The 21,224-nt window shown below is 40.0% G+C and overlaps 2 protein-coding genes across 2 annotated transcripts; one reads left to right on the top strand and one right to left on the bottom strand.

Annotated features, from left to right (window-relative positions):
- Positions 1–2,404: 2,404 nt before the first annotated feature.
- On the top strand, positions 2,405–6,238 carry LOC134206647 (uncharacterized protein K02A2.6-like). The gene is made up of 3 exons (XM_062682375.1): positions 2,405–2,764; positions 2,932–6,016; positions 6,093–6,238. Exons 1-3 carry the CDS (start codon positions 2,405–2,407, stop codon positions 6,236–6,238), a joined length of 3,591 nt encoding a protein of 1,196 aa, XP_062538359.1.
- Positions 6,239–9,575: 3,337 nt separating this feature from the next.
- Positions 9,576–19,519, bottom strand: LOC134205328 (protein lin-52 homolog). Its single transcript, XM_062680494.1, has 4 exons — positions 19,285–19,519; positions 16,974–17,051; positions 9,922–10,017; positions 9,576–9,854 (listed from the first exon to the last, which is right to left on the bottom strand). Exons 1-4 carry the CDS (start codon positions 19,328–19,330, stop codon positions 9,709–9,711), a joined length of 366 nt encoding a protein of 121 aa, XP_062536478.1. The 5' UTR covers positions 19,331–19,519; the 3' UTR covers positions 9,576–9,708.
- Between the last annotated feature and the right edge of the window lie 1,705 nt (positions 19,520–21,224).

Below are 21,224 nucleotides of genomic sequence, written 5' to 3'. Positions count from 1 at the left end.
TAATGGTTCAGCCAACTTTTTGGAGAGCCATAAATCCCGTTAGGTTTCAGGTCCATTTTTCATATATGTTATGATTTACATTTTTTTTATTTACTGCTGTGGTACCTGTCGCACTACGTAAGTATGGCAATTAAGATACTTGTATTAGTATTAGTAAGAGTTTGGTCAATTGCGGTTTGGCGGTACTGTGAATGAATGGTCACTCTCATTCTAAGATACACCTTGGCGTGCTCCGGTCACCACATATTGGCGACGAGGTGAAAGTTTCTCGGAAAATTTACAAAGTGAAGTTCAAATTTCAGAAAATTTGGTTTTATTTGGTGTGGTTTGTGAATAAGTTTTCTATTCATAAAAAGGAAAAAGGTAAAAGTTGTGATGTTTAACGTTAAATTGAATAAAATGGAAACTCTCAATTGGTCAGTGTTGCGGCGGCCATATTGGCAGCGTGGGTAGCGTGGGTAGTGAAGAAAAGGTGAACGGATTAAATGGTTGAGTAGAAAAATAATTTTATAATGGGAAAAAAATGTGCTTGAATTCAGGAATGAAAAAAAAAAAAAACCGGAAGATTTTATGCAGAAGTTTTTAGTGGAAAAAGTGTGACTAGCTATGAAAAAATAAAATCTGAAAGCTCATTGAATAACGACCAGCAAATGTGATTTGAGAAAATTCTAATACATCTATTCGGCCAAAAATTGAAGAATACTTGTGAGAAGATGAAAATGTGAGTCAGTGGCTGAAAGAAAAAAAAAGAGTGATCGAGGTGCATAACTACGTGCACATGAGCAATGAGGAGTGCAAAACACGTATGTATGGGTAGGCTCATTGAGTAGCCCTGACTAGTGATCTGATCTGACCAGACTGACCAGACCATGCTGTTTCTTTGTGTAAGATGTTACTTTACCATGATTCAGGTACGTACATGTGGTTGTGGTTGTGGAACATTTTGACAAACTTTTGGATGATTCGGAGATTCAAATCAAGATACTTTATTAATAATGACGACTTTAAACAAGAGTACCAATATAATATTCAATTATTGCTGATCTTTTAGATCTGCTTGTTAGATTATTCTATTTAAATTCATTCATCTCAATCTAGTTGAAACATACAAATAGATGTATCCATTATTCAGGAACCAATATATTCCATCTGGTTCTAGTGTGCTAGAGAGAATGAAAGAAGAATCGATTTATGAATGAAGACATTCACGCTGTGCTATATGAATGGTTGGCTGGAAATGGTTGGAAATATAAAATGGGGTAGTTCATAATTTGATCTGTTTAGTTGTGTTGTGCATATGTTGAGAATGGTATAACACAAAATGAACGAGTGTAACGGTGGCAGGGTGGCAGCATCAATGCGACTGTTCAGCATCGAGTTAGCCTTTACAAGGGCTCGTTGTGGACGGGAAATATATGTAGGTATGTGTTAGTTTCTTTTCGCTTCGAACAGTCGCTGCAGTGCGCGAGCCAGTTAGATTGGATGCGCTCTCTTTAGCAATTAGGTGTTTTTTTTCTCTCCGGCTTAGCATGAGTGTCGTTCCAACGCCAACGCATTGATAATAAGGGAGAATACATATATATATGTGTGAGTGATTCAATTCACTATAGATAGCAGAGCTGAGTAGAAAAGTAAAAGCTGTATGTGATTCAATTCACTATGAAGGGAGATGCTCACTATAAATAGCAAGAGCGGCGCAGAAAAGTAAATGCTTGATGTATGTGATTAAATTCACTTGGAAGGGAGAGCTGAGAGCAAAGCAAATTATTTGGGTGTGTGATTCAATTCACTGTGATGTGCGTTATGAATGAATTTGAAAATGGAATGCATGTGATTTAATTCACTCAAATACGGGAGAAAAGATAGGGCATGTTGAAATTAAGCCAGAACCTCCGTATGAAGTAAAGAAATTGATGACGTGATTAAATTCACTGATTAGGAAAATGTTACCAAAATGGGTGTGATTCAATTCACTATGATAAATGCCTGCCTACTCTGCCGATTGAGAGTTTTCTATGTTGTAAGGATTGTATCTAAATAAAATTCATCTTTAGGCAAAATGGTAGATTCCGTGGAAGAAATCGTTCAGCCGACATCGCAGTCCTGCGTCGTATAACTTGCCGCAGTTTAAATTCCTGCATCTGCCATCATCGGAGATCAGAAATGCTTGGATCGGGTGGATTCGATGGTTCGAGAATGTCATGGTTGCTACCAATATTACTGAAGGCAGATATCGAAAAGCGCAATTACTGGCAATGGGCGGTATTGAGTTGCAAGGTGTGTTCTATGGATTACCTGGAGCGGACATTGATGGTATTGATGGAAGGGATCCATACCTAGTAGCTAAACAGAACATTTCTCCCCTAAACAACACGAAAGCTTTGAGAGGTTTCAGTTCTGGGCGATGCGTATGGATAAGGACGAATCTATTGAAAAATTTCTATTGCGAGTGCAACAAAAGGCGGAAAAATGTGCTTTTGGTAGAAATGAACACGAATGCCGTCAAATTGCTGTAATTGATAAGGTTATACAAAATGCTCCAGAGGATCTTCGTCGAAAGTTGCTCGAAAGGGACCAACTGAAACTTGACGACGTATCGAAAATTATCAATGCTTATCAATCTATCAAACACCAAGCGTCCCAGATGACCACTGGACCCAATTCTGTTGATGTGAATAGTTTGATTGTCAAGGGATCAGGAATACCGTTTTACAAGGACACTGGTATTCCTGCCTATAAAGCGAGATGTTCACGTTGCGGAAGGGTACAACATCAGAATATAGAAAAATGTCCAGCAGTGGACAAATCGTGTCATCGTTGTCGGCGAGTTGGTCATTTCCAAACAATGTGTAAAGCAAAATTGGAGAGAGAAGTAAATTGTAAAACTGTTTCGTTATCGTAAGATTTCCAATATGTTTTCTTTTCATTTAGCCTGCGAGAGTGCAAAAGCGAAGGTACTCGCCACCGAGAGGTGGTTCCAACAAACGATTTAAATTTGTACGACACATTGAGTCACGCGATGAGAGTGGTGATATTAAAAAAGAAGATCTTCCGGTGTATAAAATATCAGACGAACAAGATGAGTATATCACTTGCTGTGTAGGGGGTATTGGCATAGAAATGCTAATTGATTCTGGGTCGACATACAATCTCATAGATGACACTACCTGGGAGCTATTGAAGCTTAAAGGGGTGGAATGTCATTCGCAAAGATACGATTCCACAAAGCAATTCCTTGCATATGGAAAAGTACCGCTAAAGCTCATCACGGTGTTCGATGCGGAACTCGAAATCAAAGATGGTTTCGAAACAATTTCCTCCAATACAACTTTCTATGTGATCCAAGGAGGCCAACAATCACTGCTGGGGAAGATCACAGCGCGAGAATTGGGATTGCTTCGAGTTGGATTACCTAGCACTGTCAAGGAAGGCGTCAACCGGGTAGAGGAACCGAAGCCCTTCCCTAAAATAAAAGACTTCAAGTTAGTTCTGCCCATTGATAGAACGGTGCCGCCTGTTATCCAACCACTTCGCCGGTGTCCAATTCCCATGCTCGATCAGGTGAAAACGAAATTAGATGAATTATTGTCAATGGGCATCATCGAACGAGTAACAAAGCCATCTTCCTGGGTATCTCCCCTGGTACCTATCATGAAGGATAACGGTGAGCTGAGGTTATGTGTAGACATGCGGCGCGCAAACCAGGCGATTCAGAGGTTGAATCACCCCCTTCCAGTTTTTGAAGATCTATTAGCAAGGTTCAAAGGAGCGAAGTTTTTTACGACATTGGACATACAGCAAGCGTTTCATCAAGTGGAGCTCGATGAAGACAGCAGAGATATTACCACATTCGTAACGAACTGGGGATTGTTTCGGTACACGCGGCTGCTGTTTGGTGTAAACTATGCACCAGAATTCTTTCAAAATCTAATGGAAAGTATACTTGCTGGCTGCAAAAATACAGTAGTATTTATCGATGATATTTTCATGTGGGGTTCGTCAGAGGCAGAGCACGATGAAGTGGTTAAGAAAACGTTATCCGTGATAGCTTCACACGGCTTATTGCTCAATATTCGGAAGTGCAAATTTAAAAGGACAGAAACTGAATTTCTTGGTCATAAGCTCTCAGCGGACGGAGTTTTGCCATCGGATTCTAAAGTTAACTCACTGTTACAGTGCCGTGCCCTTGCAACAAAGAGGAACTACGCAGTTTTTGGGTCTGGTTACGTACGTTTCAGATTCCTTCCTGATCTTGCAACCCTAAGTCATCCGTTGAGAGAACTATTGAAAGATTCAAACAATTTCTATTGGCTTGCTAAGCATCAACATTCGTTTGAATCTCTTAAACGACAGATAGGACGTATTGATCACTTGGGATACTACGATTCTAACGATCAGACCATTTTGGTAACAGATGCTTCAGGTGTTGGCCTCGGTGCTGTATTGGTACAGATACATCAAAACAAAGCTCGTATAATCAGTTACGCTTCCCGAAGCTTATCGGAGACTGAACAAAGATACCCACCCATAGAAAAAGAAGCGCTCGCGATCGTGTGGGGGTGTAGAACGATTTCGAATATATCTTTGGCGATATCGTCCACTCTAGAAACCGACCATCGTCCTTTGGAAGTTTTGTTTACGACAAAGTCACGCCCCACAGCACGTATTGAACGATGGATGCTGAGATTGCAAGCGTTTAGATTTAAGGTCGTCTACAAAAAGGGGTCATCTAACATTGCTGATACTCTCTCACGCCTTGGATCACATGTGAATGATCCAAGCTGGCAAGAAGAATCTGAGGTGTATATACGAAGAACTGCCGCTAATGCCTTAGCAATACTGCATAATGACCAATCGAAAACTGATTATGACACAGATACCGAGATCACGATTCGTGCTATTCAGGAAACGGCTGCTATTGATATATCGGAAGTAGTTGAAGCAACGAAGAATGATGAAGCAATGCAAGCTGTATCATCCTCCATCATGGAAGAAGACTGGACTTCAAGTATGGTTAAACAATATTCCCCGTTCCGCAGTGAACTTTCGTTCGCTAATGGCTTGATTATGCGTGGATCTAAAATAGTAGTTCCATTGAGTCTCAGAGAAAGAATGCTAATGCTTGCTCATGAAGGTCATCCGGGCCAAACGTGTATGAAGCGACGATTGCGAGATCGCTGTTGGTGGCCAAATATGGATCAGGAAGCAGTCAAAGTTTGCGAAAAATGCGAAGGATGTCGTCTTGTGCAAATACCGGACCCACCGGAACCAATGGTGCGTAGAACTCTTCCGGAAAAACCGTGGATTGATATCGCGATCGATTTTCTTGGCCCTTTGCCAACGGGAGAACACATATTGGTGGTGGTTGATTACTTTAGCAGACATGTTGACTTGGAAATAATGATGTCAATAACTGCCAAGGAAACTATCAAGCGTTTGTCAAAGATTTTTGGATTGTGGGGCGTGCCTCGCACAATCACGCTGGATAACGGAAGACAGTTTGTTGCTACAGAATTTGAGGATTTCTGCAAAGTTAAAGGAATATATTTGAACTATACCACACCGTACTGGCCACAAGCCAATGGCGAGGTGGAGCGCCAAAATCGATCGCTTCTGAAACGTTTAAAAATTGCAAATGCCCTTTACGGCGACTGGAGGTCGGAAATGACACAGTATTTAGAGATGTACAACAACACTCCTCATTCTACAACTGGAAAGTCTCCGAATGAGCTTCTACAAAACCGACGACTACGATTCAAATTTCCAGATGTAGAAGATTTATCTACGGCCGTTTCGTCAACAGAATATAGAGACAGAGACACGTTTAATAAATTCGTGGGAAAGGAAAGAGAGGATGCTAAGCGTAATTCGAGATCCAGTGATATAGGTCCAGATGACATAGTACTTCTACGCAACCTGAATCCAACAAATAAGCTCTCGACCAGCTTTCTAAGGGACAAGTTTTTGGTTGTAGATCGAAGTGGAACAAACGTCCGTGTTCGTTCAATGGATACAGGTAAATCAATTGAATTACTTTCGATTATTTCAGCAAGCATAATAACCCTATCACTTTTATTAATTATTTCCCTCAGGCAAAGAATATGACAGGAATGTTTCTCATTTGAAAAAGATTCCAGGTACAACAACTGATCCCTATAATAGCAGCTTATCAAATGATAAAAACGAATCAGTATTACTTCGTCGTTCTGAGCGTATCCGTAAACTTGTTGATCCTTAAGTGTTCTGTTCGGTGTCTCAAAGAAATCAACTAACTCATTACAGTACTAACGAAAAATGTGTTTAATAAAAACAAAAGTAAATTACCCGCATTATTAATCATTCAATTTAATTATAGAAAAGGGGATGTGGTACCTGTCGCACTACGTAAGTATGGCAATTAAGATACTTGTATTAGTATTAGTAAGAGTTTGGTCAATTGCGGTTTGGCGGTACTGTGAATGAATGGTCACTCTCATTCTAAGATACACCTTGGCGTGCTCCGGTCACCACAACTGCAAAAAAAATAATGAAGTTCGAAGGGGTACCTCTCAAGTAAAAGGTTGAGAACCGCTGATCTATACAGTTAATTTCGGTTTTATGCTATCGTAGTTTCTGTTATTTTAGATCAATAACAGACGTTCCTAAACCACGTTGCTCTAATGGTCACTGTTTTAGGCCTGATTCAAATAAATAGCCCCTTCAATAACATCACTGATCACCGTTTTCACCATTATAACTATCACTCATCACTCCAACTTAAAACTGGGTCTATTCCTTGTTGATCCAGTGATTGAATTTGCTTCTACGAGCCTCTATTTTTATCATTAACAGACGTTCCTAAGCTACGTTGCTCAAATGGTCACTGTTAAGGCCTGATCCAAATAGTTTTCTATTGGAGTTGGATGGATTATTTCCCTCCACTTATTATCGTTTTCGCCACCATCACTATCATAATTACTATTGTCACTGTCATCAAAAATATCTTATTTACTGTCATGAACACACACACACGCACACACATACACAATGAATCGATCTTCAAAACAGCGCTGATCTAACAGCGCATCATATAAGAACCGACACTTATGAAAGCTAGTGTTCATTGGACATGTACCGAATATTTTACATTATTTCTAGTATAATTATAAAAAAAACCCACTTCTAGCACATCAACTCAATATTGCATTTCCTTCTTCATACTCACTGTGAACATGTTCCCATCCCATTGAATCAACTCTATCTTCTACCTAGCTTCTTCTGTCACTATGTCAACACCACCAATACCTACTTGTGCATTAACCTTTTCACTAACACTTGCATAACCATACAAGATCACCATATCAACAACCATCGTTTTTACAATTTCAGTGAGATCGACAATCATCACTACTATCCCTACTACAATGTTAACACAAACAAAAACTAGACAGTCATTTTTTTCTAAATTTGCAGTTTCCATCAAACAAATGAAGCTCGAAAATTAATTAGTTTATCATCTATCGCGAGAGTCAGTCTTATTGTAGATATGATGACAAACAGAGAAAACTCGAATATAAATGAAACAAGAATAACGCATTAGATCTTGATAAATATGAATTATTTTGGAATCTATTTAGTCTATTTACCAGGACAATTCAGAACCGTGCGCCCAGCAATCATCAAAAATTCTCCACTTAAAGTTTTGAATACTACATATTTTAAAGCTCATTTCAAGACAACGCCAAATACTGTTGCTCTGGGCCTGTTGGTCCTCAACAGCATCGAAATCGCCTTCAAATAAGATTCAACAGGTAATGAGTTTACAAACATTTCTTGAGCTTCGAATTGTTGATAGGATGTCTTTATGTCTATGGATCTACTGTCAATCTAGTCATAATTATGTCGAATGTTTCGCACTGTGTCATTTCGCTTATTACGTTTAATTCGCTTATTACTCTGTCTGTCTTAGTTATCTCATGTTTCCTACGTTATTCAGTTCAATTCTATACTCATTGTAGAATATGTTACGTTTTGATGTCAGTTCATTGTCTCTATTGCTCAAGGTCACCTCCTCTCAGGCGAGTATCCCACTTCAAGCGTATAAATAAGCACCGCTTAAGAGTTAAGCGAAGGTGAAGAAATGGTCTCTAAGTTGTCTAATAGCCTCAAAGCCTTACATGCAAGCGTAGCATAACTGTAATTGTAAAGGTCGTGGTCAGCTATACGATTCACTTTTCGGTGGCAAAGTACAGCTTCATCACGCCTATTTCCTATCCATTAGAAAAAAAATATCGAGAATGAAGCCAATGTAGGTTGTTTGCATACCATCTTTTTAATTTGTGGTATTTTTAATTATGGCTCGTTAAAGTGAGACATAACAAAATAAAAAGGTGCCACGTTCCTAGTTTTGATAAAACTTCTACTCAGTGAATCCAAGAGTCAATTCCCTATTGATGTCTTGATGATATTTTCTACTGGTGAATTCCTACCTAGCTATGTTTAAGCGTGGCTGTGACTCATCGTCATCAGGGAATGCCTCAGAAAAGTATTGCCGCAGAGAAGAGATCTCACACATTATCACTGATGAAAAGGGCATCAATGCCAGATTATATGTGACGCGGAAAAAATAGTCAATATGTGATATCACCACGACAGGATATGTCTTTGGTTGCCATATCAGTGCTAATGGCGAAAGCCCACCCATCGCGGCAAGATAACACATCCTAGGGGAGGGAAAACACATCAGCAAGGTAACCAAAAATGTAAGCACCATGAAACCACTCCTTTCCCTTTTGTATATTTGTAATCCTTAATCTCGAATCAGCCGCGAGTACAATGAGATCCCACTGTAAACCAAACACATGGACAGTGGACGCAATTAAGTGCCGTTCAGTTCAAACTTTGGAATGAATAACATATTACTAAAATTATCAACGAACCGAACTAATCCGCTTTTCACGAATCCAGATAGGGTAACCGTACCCTTAGTGGAGGTAGCACCAATAGTGGAGGTAGTGAGGTATTAATGAGATTTATCATAATTATCCACCACTGTTAAATGCAACTTATCCAAAGATTTCGCTTGAAAAACTATTGAAAACAATGATTTTCCCTAATAAAATTGACTCCCTTGCACCTATAGTGGTGCAACTGTACCTATAGTGGCGTGTCTCATAAGAAATCAATGGATAGCACCACTATGGGAACCAAAATTAATTTTTACCGCCACTAAAGGAACAGTGTACCCATTAGTGGTGCAAGCAATATTTTGTTGTTGTTGATGTTAAATGACATCAATCTCATTTTTGTTAGCAAATTTATTAGTTTATCTATTGGCTAAAATATAAAAGCTATAAATTTTCAATATTTATCAATTTTTTAAAAATATTTTCATTTGTGGATCTACTAATACCTCCACTATTGGTACCGTTACCCTAGTCAATCACCTTTGCCTGAGTATTTGCTCTTGGAAGCGACAAGTCGAAAGCGTTTCTATGACCAACGCGGCTTTCGGATAGCTTTTTTTTCAACTCGCTAACTGCTTTGGAAAAAACAGTTTCTTATATTGCAACTACCTTCAATTAAGAACAACTTACTTACTTATTCTTATAAACATATTTATTTTTTCTTTAATGAAAATTCGAAAAGGAATCTATTTTTTTATTTACCCCACAATTATCTAAGCCTACTCATATTAAAACTAACTAAAGACAATCAAGTACCGTTTCACTATGACTTCTTCCGATTACTGGTGAAGATATTCAAATATTTACCCCGCGTCATTTCTTTCGCCTCTTGCACGCCCAGCTGGTAGGCCTGGTCGTACAGTTTCTTTACCTCAGCTATTATACCTTTGGACGACAAAGCTCCCAATTCTGTATAACAATATGAGATAATAAGAGAAATACGCTTATATTAACTAAGACACGGTTGAAAACTTACGATACATGGAATTGATATCATCCTGGGTCAAACCTTTGGTCCATGCCGGGGGAGAAAAATTCAAATTGGGCGTATTGTAATCGTTGGTGGGGGAGCCTGGAATCGGTGTTGTAAGATATTTAAACCTATTCAAATTCAATCATCAAATAAATCAAGTAATCAAATCGAAATAAGAACTAAACTACTGCATGCCGGTGTAACACGAACACGAAGTGTACAAAGCAATAAACAGGGTGCGGACGAATCTGTGCAGTAAATTTCGAAACGGATTTTTTCAATTGCATGACAAGATTCGGAAATATCTAACAGCAGTGACCATTTTTGCAGTAAATTTCAAATAGATTTTTTCTATCATTGCAGAGAAAGATTCAGGTATAGCTGGAAACACTTTATTATTTATAACTGGTGAAAATTTGCTATTTTTCTGAATTACATACAGCAAAAATTCGTCAAGCACTCTGTACAATGAGTGGCGCCTCTATATGTTGTTCTGGTTTAACCAATAAAAATTACACTTATAACTTTCAAACTTGTTGATATCATTATTAGATCCTAAAATTAATTAATAATTCAAATTAATATTTTTATTAGTTCAAATTCTATTAATGGTTGAGTGTGAAACATCCGAAGCAGTTTCGTTTAGTGGAATAATAACAATCTATTTTTAAAAAATAATTGCGCTCTTTCTCCTGACGATTTAATTCAAGAACGGAATGACGGATCTGCCAGATTTTTTTCCTAATCGATTCGTCTTGGAACCCATAAAGTTTGATGTATGTATTTATGTTGATCTTGGGCCATGTCTCATATCTGATAGGTTGAATTGTTGTTAAACATTTATATTAACGCATTTACCAGGAAATACGTACTTCACCAGTGTCGCGTAGGTACTGCAAACGAAGCACCGAACATTTTGCTGTCCATATATCCGATTCATATGGGGAAATAACTAGTTTGTTCGCAATCAAATGAGTGAAATCGGACTGACTCGCCAAAATATTAACGAACGGCGACTGAACTTAGACGAATTTCAGGGCTGCTCCAGTCAGCGTGAATCGGAAACGGTCTGAAGCCGCTTTTCAAATGGTGTGTGGCGCAAACGTATGAATCATGAGCTGTAGCAAGTGTGCAAACAAGAAAATATTGTGAATCGTATAAAATACGGCAGACTTCAGTGAGCAGGTCACTTAGTGCTAACGTCGGGAGAAAGAATAGCGAAAACAATATTGAACAGAGAACCAGATAGAGGCCGGCGACTTCGTGGAAAGCCACCAACACACTGGCTACACCCGATGGAATCGTACATGGGGACCCTAAACGTTCGGAGAAACTGGAGGAACATCGCCCAAGACCGACGATTATGGAGCTCTACAATACGCTAGACATAAGTGTTTCGACGCTGTAGACAACCATGTATCCAGGTAGGTACCTGAGCAAGGTTAACAAAATGATAGTAAATTGATATTAAGCTCTGCTGTTGAGATTACATTGAAAACAAAATATGTCAATTATTATTTAATAAAAATTGATATCGAAATATGTTTTCAATGTACATTCCTCATACCTATGATTTCATAACGAGTGATCAATTTGCTTTGATATAAACAGATATATTATTAATGCTTATAAGAATGATCTAACCGAATCAAATCAAGAATCTCATGATAACAAACTAAGTAATCATGTTAATTTCGATGAAAGCAAAATTTGATTTCAGTTTGATTCCACAGTGTGAAAATATGTGCTCATTTCTGCTATGTTAATCTTTGATCCATACAAAACGACAAAACTGGAGTAATCAAAATAATTTACATCTCGATAGCAAATTTTGATTTCAAATTGTTTTCAAACTTTTCTTGGGTAATAGACGAATCCAAGTAAAAATAAGAAGAAGGCAACCGATGGTGTTAACTTTAACAGGTTCTATGGCCTAAGCATAGGGAAATCATGTGTATAATAAATGCTAGACAAAATATAATTAAAATATGATTGATGTATTGAGAATATACAAAAAAAACTTATTGCAAGCAAATCGGATACGAAAAATTGCCTAAAATATGGATGAGGTTTTATGGTTGTCCGACATTTCGTGGTGTACCATTTGGCGGTAATCTGTTTCGCGGTTTATACAATTTGGCGGTATTCCGTTTCGCGGTATATATAATTTCGCGGTTTACAATTTCGCGATGCTCCGTTTCGAGGTAGTCAAGCAAGGATATCGATCATTTAGTAATTTGCGTTCGATCATTTAGCAGTTTGTCATAACTCATGCTATAACGGAGTTATAGCGCTAGTTGCAGTAACTTAAACTAAATGATTGGAATTTTGTTATCATTTAGCCTAAGTTACTGAAACTACAGTTATAACTCCGTTACTAGTGGAATACAAACAACGAACCATAAGGCAGAGTTGCAGAAAAACCTTCGCACTAGAAGTCCATCATACAACACATTTTGAAATTCAGCTTCTGGAATGATTTATTGACAAACTACTAAATGATCGAACGCGAATTATTAAATGATCGATAACATCCTTGTAGTCAAGCTTAGCTTATCTTTTTAACTTTTTTTTTGTATTTTTAAGACTTCGCCATTTTTTTCTACCAATTCTTAATTTTCTCTTCTTTATATGACCGTTTCTTTCATTGCGTTTCCCTTTCAAGTATGTTTTCTTCTACGCATTATTTTATGTTAATTCCAAAAGACATATACAATATGATAATTAGATGTGTGAACTTTGTCATCAAGATACACTATAATCATATGATAAAGCTCGCTGTCTTGATAGCTTAAAAGGCTATGTTTTGTTGCTAGAACTCAGAAGATGGAATTACTAAAAATTATTCATAAGGCAAAATATATCTTCCTTAAATGTTAACCGGTATTAGTTTTAGGAAATACCATGTGCTGCCTTCTTAAATTGATCGCATTTTCCCGCTATAAGGCAAAAGGCACGGTAAATGCTGGGTAAAGCGTACCATTGCTACTTCGCGTACCTGAAGGAATAAAATAGACCCCATCTCGCCTCTTACCCAGCAACTCCTATCCCTACCTCCCCGTGGTGCTGGCCGGGATACGAGCAACTTTAGGGAAGATCAGTTACCAACCCCGGTGGGAGCTATGGTCGTATGCTGACAGGGAAGGGGGGGTTTGCTCCTCTCCGGAGGTGCGAATCTTATTGAGCGTCTGTTCTCCATGTCAGGATCGGCTAACAACTGCGTCTGTTCTCCATGTTAGGGGCGGCTGATCATCGTCCGGGTGCCAGCGAGTGAAACTGTGAAACTGTGCACCATGGTACATGAAATAAGGAGGAATGGTCCTCCGGAAATTTAGGGGGTTTGGTGTCAGGCCCTGCAAGCCAGCCAAAAAAAAAACTCACGCAACGAACAATCAACAAGAGAGTACGGACCGGAACCATCGGCGAAGACCACTGCGACGAAAAGGGACTAGCGATTGGAAACTCGGTTCGTGGAACTGCAAATCTCTTAACTTCATCGGGAGCACACGCATACTCAAGGACTGTGCTCAAGGACCGTGGATTCGGCATCGTAGCGCTGCAGGAGGTTTGTTGGAAGGGATCAATGGTGCGAACGTTTAGAGGTAATCATACCATCTACCAGAGCTGCGGCAAAACACATGAGCTGGGAACAGCTTTCATAGTGATGGGCGATATGCAAAGGCGCGTGATCGGGTGGTGGCCGATCAACGAGAGAATGTGCAGGTTGAGGATCAAAGGCCGGTTCTTCAACTTCAGCATAATCAACGTACATAGCCCACACTCCGGAAGCACTGATGATGTTAAGGGCGCATTCTACGCGCAGCTGGAACGTGAGTACGACAGCTGCCCAAGCCACGACGGCAAAATCATCATAGAGGATTTGAACGCTCAGGTTGGCCAAGAGGAGGAGTTTAGACCGACTATTGGAAAGTTCAGCGCCCACCGGTTGACGAACGAAAACGGCCTACGACTAATTGATTTCGCCGCCTCCAAGAATATGGCCATTCGCAGCACCTACTTCCAACACAGCCTTCCGTATCGGTGCATCTGGAGATCACCATTGCAGACAGAATCACAAATCGACCACGTTCTGATTGATAGACGGCACTTCTCCGACATTATCGAGGTCAGGACATATCGTGGCGCTAACATCGACTCTGACCACTATCTGGTGATGGTTAAACTGCGCCCAAAACTATCCGTCATCAACAATGTTCGGTACCGACGACCGCCGCCATTAACGACGCAGCGGAGAACAACGTCGGGTATGTGGGACGAAGTCGACGGAACGATTGGTTCGACGAAGAGTGCAGACAGATTCTGGAGGCAGTGGCGTAGCCACGGGGGTGGTTTTGGGCATAACCCCCCCCCCAAAGACAAATATTTTTAGAAGAAATTTTTTTTTCGAAAAAAAATGTTCAAACACCCCCCCCCCCCCCCCCCCAGACCAATTTTCTGGCTACGCCACTGTCTGGAGGAGAAGGACGCAGCGCGGGCGGTCGCGCTGCAGCAAGGTACCCGGCAGAACGTGGAACTTTATAGACGGAAGGGGCGACAGCAGACTCGCCTTTTTCATGAGATGAAACGCCGCCTGGAAGAAGCGGAGTGCGAGGAGATGGAACAGCTGTGCCGTTCTCAAGAAACACGCAAGCTCTACCAGAAGCTCAACGCATCCCGCAATGGCTTCGTGCCGCGAGCCGAAGTGTGCCGGGATAAGGATGGGAGCATTTTGACGGACGAACGTGTGGTGATCGAAAGGTGGAAGCAACACTACGAGGAACATTTGAATGGCAGTGAAAGTCAAGGCAGCGGAGGAGATGACTACGTCAGTTCAGCGGACGATGGAAGCCAACCAGCCCCCACCTTGAGGGAAGTTAAGGATGCCATCCAACAGCTAAAGACCAATAAATCAGCTGGTAAGGATGGTATCGGAGCTGAGCTCATCAAGATGGGCCGGGAAAAGCTAGCCACTTTCCTGCATAAATTGATAGTCAGAATCTGGGAAACTGAACAGCTACCTGAGGAGTGGAAGGAAGGGGTTATATGCCCCATCTATAAGAAAGGCGACAAGCTGGAGTGTGAGAACTTTCGAGCGATCACCATCCTTAATGCAGCCTACAAAGTGATATCTCAGATCATCTTCCGTCGTCTGTCACCATTAGTGAATGAGTTCGTGGGAAGTTATCAAGCCGGCTTCGTTGACGGCCGCTCGACAACGGACCAGATATTTACTGTACGGCAAATCCTTCAAAAATGCCGTGAATACCAGGTCCCAACGCACCATCTGTTCGTTGATTTCAAGGCGGCATACGACAGTATAGACCGCGTAGAGCTATGGAAAATTATGGACGAGAACAGCTTCCCTGGGAAGCTTACCAGATTGATCAAAGCAACGGTGGATGGTGTGCAAAACTGTGTGAAGATTTCGGGCGAACACTCCAGTTCGTTCGAATCGCGCCGGGAACTAAGACAAGGTGATGGACTTTTGTGCCTATTGTTCAACATTGCGCTAGAAGGTGTCATGCGGAGAGCCGGGTGTAACATCCGGGGTACGATTTTCAACAGATCTAGTCAATTTATTTGTTTCGCGGATGACATGGACATTGTCGGCCGAACATTTGCAAAGATGGCAGAACTGTACACCCGCCTGAAACGTGAAGCAGCAAAAGTTGTACTGGTGGTGAATGCGTCAAAGACAAAGTACATGCTTGTGGGCGGAACCGAGCGCGGCAGGGCCCGCCTCGGAAGCAGTGTTACCATAGACGGGGATACCTTCGAGGTGGTCGAGGAATTCGTCTATCTCGGATCCTTGCTAACAGCTGATAACAATGTCAGTCGTGAAATACGAAGGCGCATCATCTGTGGAACACCGCAGCAAATGTGTCATGTACAAGACGTTAATAAGACCGGTAGTCCTCTACGGACATGAAACATGGACAATGCTCGAGGAGGACTTGCAAGCACTCGGAGTATTCGAGAGACGGGTGCTTAGGACCATCTTTGGCGGTGTGCAAGAAGACGGTGTGTGGCGGCGAAGAATGAACCATGAGCTCGCCCAGCTCTACGGCGAACCCAGTATTCAGAAGGTAGCTAAAGCCGGAAGGGTACGATGGGCAGGGCATGTTGCAAGAATGCCGGACAGCAACCCTGCAAAGATGGTGTTCGCTTCCGATCCGGCAGGGACGAGACGACGTGGAGCGCAGCGAGCGAGATGGGCAGACCAGGTGCAAAACGGCTTGGCGAGCGTGGGGCGTATTCGAGGATGGAGAGATGCGGCCTCGAACCGTGTATTGTGGCGTCAGTGCTATCTGTTTAGAGACTAAATAAATGAAATGAAGGCAAAATGTATTGTTTCGTCTTCTTTGAATGTTCGCAACGGTGTAAGACAAATTGTGTTTTGTCTTCTTGAAATATTTGCATTTGCTCGGTATGAGGCAAAGTGTGTTGTTTTGCTTTCTTCAAATGTTTGCATTTGCCCGGTATAAGGCAAAATCTGTTGTTTCACCTTCTTTAAATGTTCGCATTTGCCCGGTATAAATACGATGTGTGTTGTTTCGCCTTCTTTACATAGTCGCATTTGCAAATATGTTTTGCTTCAAATATTTTTTGTTGGGATTTGAATTTATACAGGTCTGGGGTAAACTCAATGATTATTTGCTACACATAATAATTAGGGGAATTTTGAGGGTTTACAAAGCTAAAGAACACATATTCTTGAATTACTTGTGACATTAACCTGCGAATCGGTATTGACCGCGAAAAAGTAGTAACCCCCAAATAATATAAACCGCGAAATGTTATACCGCGATATGATACTTAACGCGAAGTGGTAGATTTTTATCAATTATCAGATTTTTATCAATTTACATTTTAAAATGATCTCCGCTGAGCCCTGGGACCTGTCAAAGTTAACACCAACGGTCTTCTTCTTATTTTTACATGGATTTTTCTATACCTTACGAGTTTATGCCCAATAAACTACCGTTAGAAATGAACGCTTTATTTATAGAGCTTTAGTTTTATTATACTGTCGATTTTATTTATGAAATACCTACCTTTTGCTGGCCACATTTCTGGCGATCCTCTGTCCAGTTTCTCTAAACTCATTAGTTTAGGTTCATCATCATCAACTTCTGCAATGAGCACAAAAAATAAAAAATGAATGATCAGGACAACTATCGAAATAGGAGTAAATTTTCAACCAAACAATAGCTTTCCATTTATTTTTGTTTCTTTGACAGGATTAATAGATTTGTAACTGGCAGGATTACGTTGAATCAATAAATTACAACTAAATTCAAATATAAAATCAAGACAGATTTAAAAGCACTAACAGATTACTTATGTCGTTTGTCGAATGGTCTTTATGCCAAATGGCCCCTGGCTATTCAACTCGTTATGCCAAACGGCCTCATGCCAAATGGCATTATGTCATTTGGGGTAGCCCCAATCATGCGAGGGACATTTTGTTGATGTAGTACTTACTTAATGAAAGGTCCCGGACTCAGCGATACCCTCATAAATACCACGGAGTTGAATATTGGGGTAGGTATTCGTTGGGTCAGAATTTGCCTGTAGCTGAGAATGTGACTATGGTAGATCTTATACCGTAACACACCACCCAAAAGTATCTACTGTGACGACCCCAACTCCCTAAGTTCCTTTAGGGCCGATGTCCACGTAGCGGTTTTATAAGCTTTGTGCACGCCGCGTCCACGCAAGGTATTCAGCATCAAATGGAGTAATGCACACGTATACGTGTGCACGACTACATTTGATGCTGAGTACCTTGCGTGGACGCGGCGTGCACGCAGCTTGAAAAAACGCTACGTGGGCATCCGCCCCTAGCTGGATTCGTCACTGTCTTTTATGCGAAGTCGATTTATTTTGGCACCGATCCGCACCAGAAAAAGTTGACTACCAGAAACAGGGTTTTGTTTGTTTGTTAGGTCTGTCTTACTTTGCTTATCAAGCAAAATAAAGCATACCCGGTTGCAGCCGTTATAAGAGTATTTTTTATATTTTTATATTATTTATAGATAGAAAGAATTGTCAACTTCATGTAGGTTAGTTGTAGGTTAATTAAAAAAAAAAAAATTCAGAAACCAACCACCCCCACCCCCAAGTCAATTTTCTGGCTACGCCACTGGTCACGGGATTTGGTACTTTCCATGCAATAATAAAATTACAATTACAATTTTAAAGGGGCGGGAATTTCATTTTTCGTCCCCAAGTCGCTTAAATCCCGCCCTGTAGAACAAAATCCCGTGACACATTTTCCGAACTGTAAACCAGCCTTACGGATCGTGATAAGTGTAATTATCTTGTAATAAAAACACCCTGAATAATCCACCTAGCGTTGATGGTGCCTTTCCAGTGTATCATAAAACAAGAAAACACACAAGAGTAACAAGAAAAGCACATTATAGAGGCCAAATCGCGCTTTAGGGAAATAGATTCAGTTATTTCCATCAATTCACATTATTTGCGTTCATTTGAATGCATTGTAAAAAAAATCGATTTTGAATTTTTTTTCCAAGATGGGGCCCTTGGGAAAAATAGGGAATAAATTTTTTTTTTTAATAACTCCGGGACACAATGGCCGATTGGGCCGATTTTCAATAGCATTTAGTCCCATATAAATTTAATTTTTAGTCCCATATAAATTTAAAATATAAATTAGAAATAGTTCCGGGGCACCAAAAATTCTGAAAAATTGGTGTTAGGCTAAGATTTTCCTGTAGATTCAGAATATGTAAAAACATCGATACCCCTAAACAACCCAATTCACTTGCCTTGTCTAAACGTAGCATTATGAAACGTATCATTGTGAAAATTGAGAACTATGCTACGTTTGAACAACTCAGTTGAATTCAATTGACTTGCCGAAAGTTGAACTTGTTCAACTTCCTTTTCGTTCAAGTGAGTTGAATAATGCTACGACAAGGCAAGTGAATTGAGCAATTCGCTTGAATCGAACGCGAGTGGAACGTGTAAACATCTTAATTCAATTCACTTGAACGAAAAGAAAGTTGTTCAACGTTTGGCAAGTCAATTGAAGTCAAGTTGTTCAATCCACTTGCCCTATCAAAACGTAGCAAGGTGTTTGGACGTTCGATTTAAGCGACTTGCTTAATTATCGTGAACGTGCTTGAATTGTCTAAACGTAGCATTATGTATTCCAAATGATTTGTATGGCGAAATAATAGATTATTCAGTAGAATAGTGGAATCAAGTTAAAACTAATCATGAAACTAATCATTCAAACATAAAATTGCTTCCTTGACCCGATAATAAGAAGTGTAAACTAATCAGTTATCGTTCCCAATAAAAATTACAAAAATACATAATTGTTACTATTCTTACCTTCTTTAATTTGTACCGGAGAATTTTTGCTATCCGAGTCCGACATTATATTAATGAAATTTGCTCAAATGATGGAATGTACAAGTTTTTTATTATATTAAAATGTTCGTATTTATGTTGAAAGGCACGATTTAAGTTTTATTCTAACGAGACGAGCGAGAATAAAATTAATGCCGAGGTTTTATTTTTACACATTATATTTTTGTAAACAAAGATTTGCCGAATAACATACGTTTGTGTGCGTTTTGATACAGAAAGCTGATCAAACGAACCAAAACGCCGTAAGCGTTAGCTGAGCCTGGTTAGGCCGATGAGGCAGCGATCACTGTTTCGTTTACACTAGACTGGCCCAGATTACTATAGGGAGAAAAAAAATGTTGTCGAATTCCACGGGGCACCCCCCAGAATTGTGTCTTTGGGTGAGAAAATCAATCTCTGAAAATTTCAGCTCAATCGCTTGTAGCATAAGCTGGCGCATTTGATTTGAAGTTTGTATGGGGATTTCAGCCAAAATGTATAGGAAAATACACCTCCGTCACTCATTCGATCTGGAAATTGGTTCTGATTGCTCGACCTCAGAATTGCAAAAACGGCAGTTGGTATGCTACAGAACAATTTCACAGAACATTGCATGATGATTAAATGAACTTTTATATAATTTTCGGCTGATTTATTATGAGTTGATTTGTGTATTTTTGGGTTTTTTGATCGAATCGCATCAGCCGAAACCTATATAAAAGTTCATTTAATCATCATACAATGTTCTGTGAAATTGTTCTGTAGCATACCAACTGCCGTTTTTGCAATTCTGAGGTCAATCGAGCAATCAGAACCAATTTCCAGATCGAATGAGTGACGGAGGTGTATTTTTCTATACATTTAGGCTGAAATCCCCATACAAACTTCAAATCAAATGCGCCAGCTTATGCAACAAGCGATTGAGCTGAAATTTTCAGAGATTGATTTTCTCACCCAAAGACACAATCCTGGGGGGTGCCCCGTGGAATTAGATAACTTTTTGTTTCCTGGGCCAGTCTAGTTTACACTCAAAAATAAAACAAACTCCTACTTGCAAAGTTTCTGCTAGTATTGTCGCGCTCTGGGTACTGCGGATAGAGCCGCTTTTCTGCGCTCAAGTCAGCAGAGGGATATTTTGAAATCACTCCCATAAACAAAATTATTTTGCAGTTACTTGGCTGTCAAACATTTCCCGCTCTTCGAATTTCTCTTTCCACGCTGCATGAGAGCGCACAAATGCGCTAGACTCTACATGACTTTACGATTGTTCACATACATTCATGCTCCAATCAGCTGCTGAATCTCGTGAAATTTCGTAACGAGTGCTTTTTAGTTGCATCCCCACTAATTTTCCACTGGAAATATAATGTGAGAATATTTGTTACAAAGAATAAAAAACTCAAACAAAGTTTATTTTTATTTTTTTCCAAAATAATAACAATACTTCTCAATATTAGATCAGAAACGAACATAACCACAATCTTCAATGTTTGGCTCCGGCACAATAGAAAATTTTGGCTTCAGTTTGACAACCAAACCGATTCTATCCGCACCACCCAGGTCGCGCTTATCTTTTTCTACACGGACAGATAAATCAACCCAAACTTTGAGTTCAATATACGCACTATTGAGAATATCGCAGAAAAAATTTACCCAAATTTGGGTAGTTTTCCCTTTCTTTCCCATGATTGCTATCAAAACTAGAGCAAGATGCAAACACCTCACCGAGGTTGCTCAGCCCAATAACCCAAATTTGAGTAAATTCAATATTCTCTATTTTGGGTTGATCAAGGTCCGCTTTGGATAAATTAAACTCAGTTTTGGGTAAATTGTTTACATGGGATTAAAGGCAAACTACCTAGTGCCAGAAAAGTCATTTTACTCAAATTTGGGTTATTGGCCCAAACCACGGTATTGAGTGC

This window comes from Armigeres subalbatus, chromosome 1, assembly GCF_024139115.2.
Source record: "Armigeres subalbatus isolate Guangzhou_Male chromosome 1, GZ_Asu_2, whole genome shotgun sequence".
Classification (NCBI taxonomy): domain Eukaryota; kingdom Metazoa; phylum Arthropoda; class Insecta; order Diptera; family Culicidae; genus Armigeres; species Armigeres subalbatus.
This window is presented reverse-complemented; position numbering and strand designations above follow the sequence as displayed.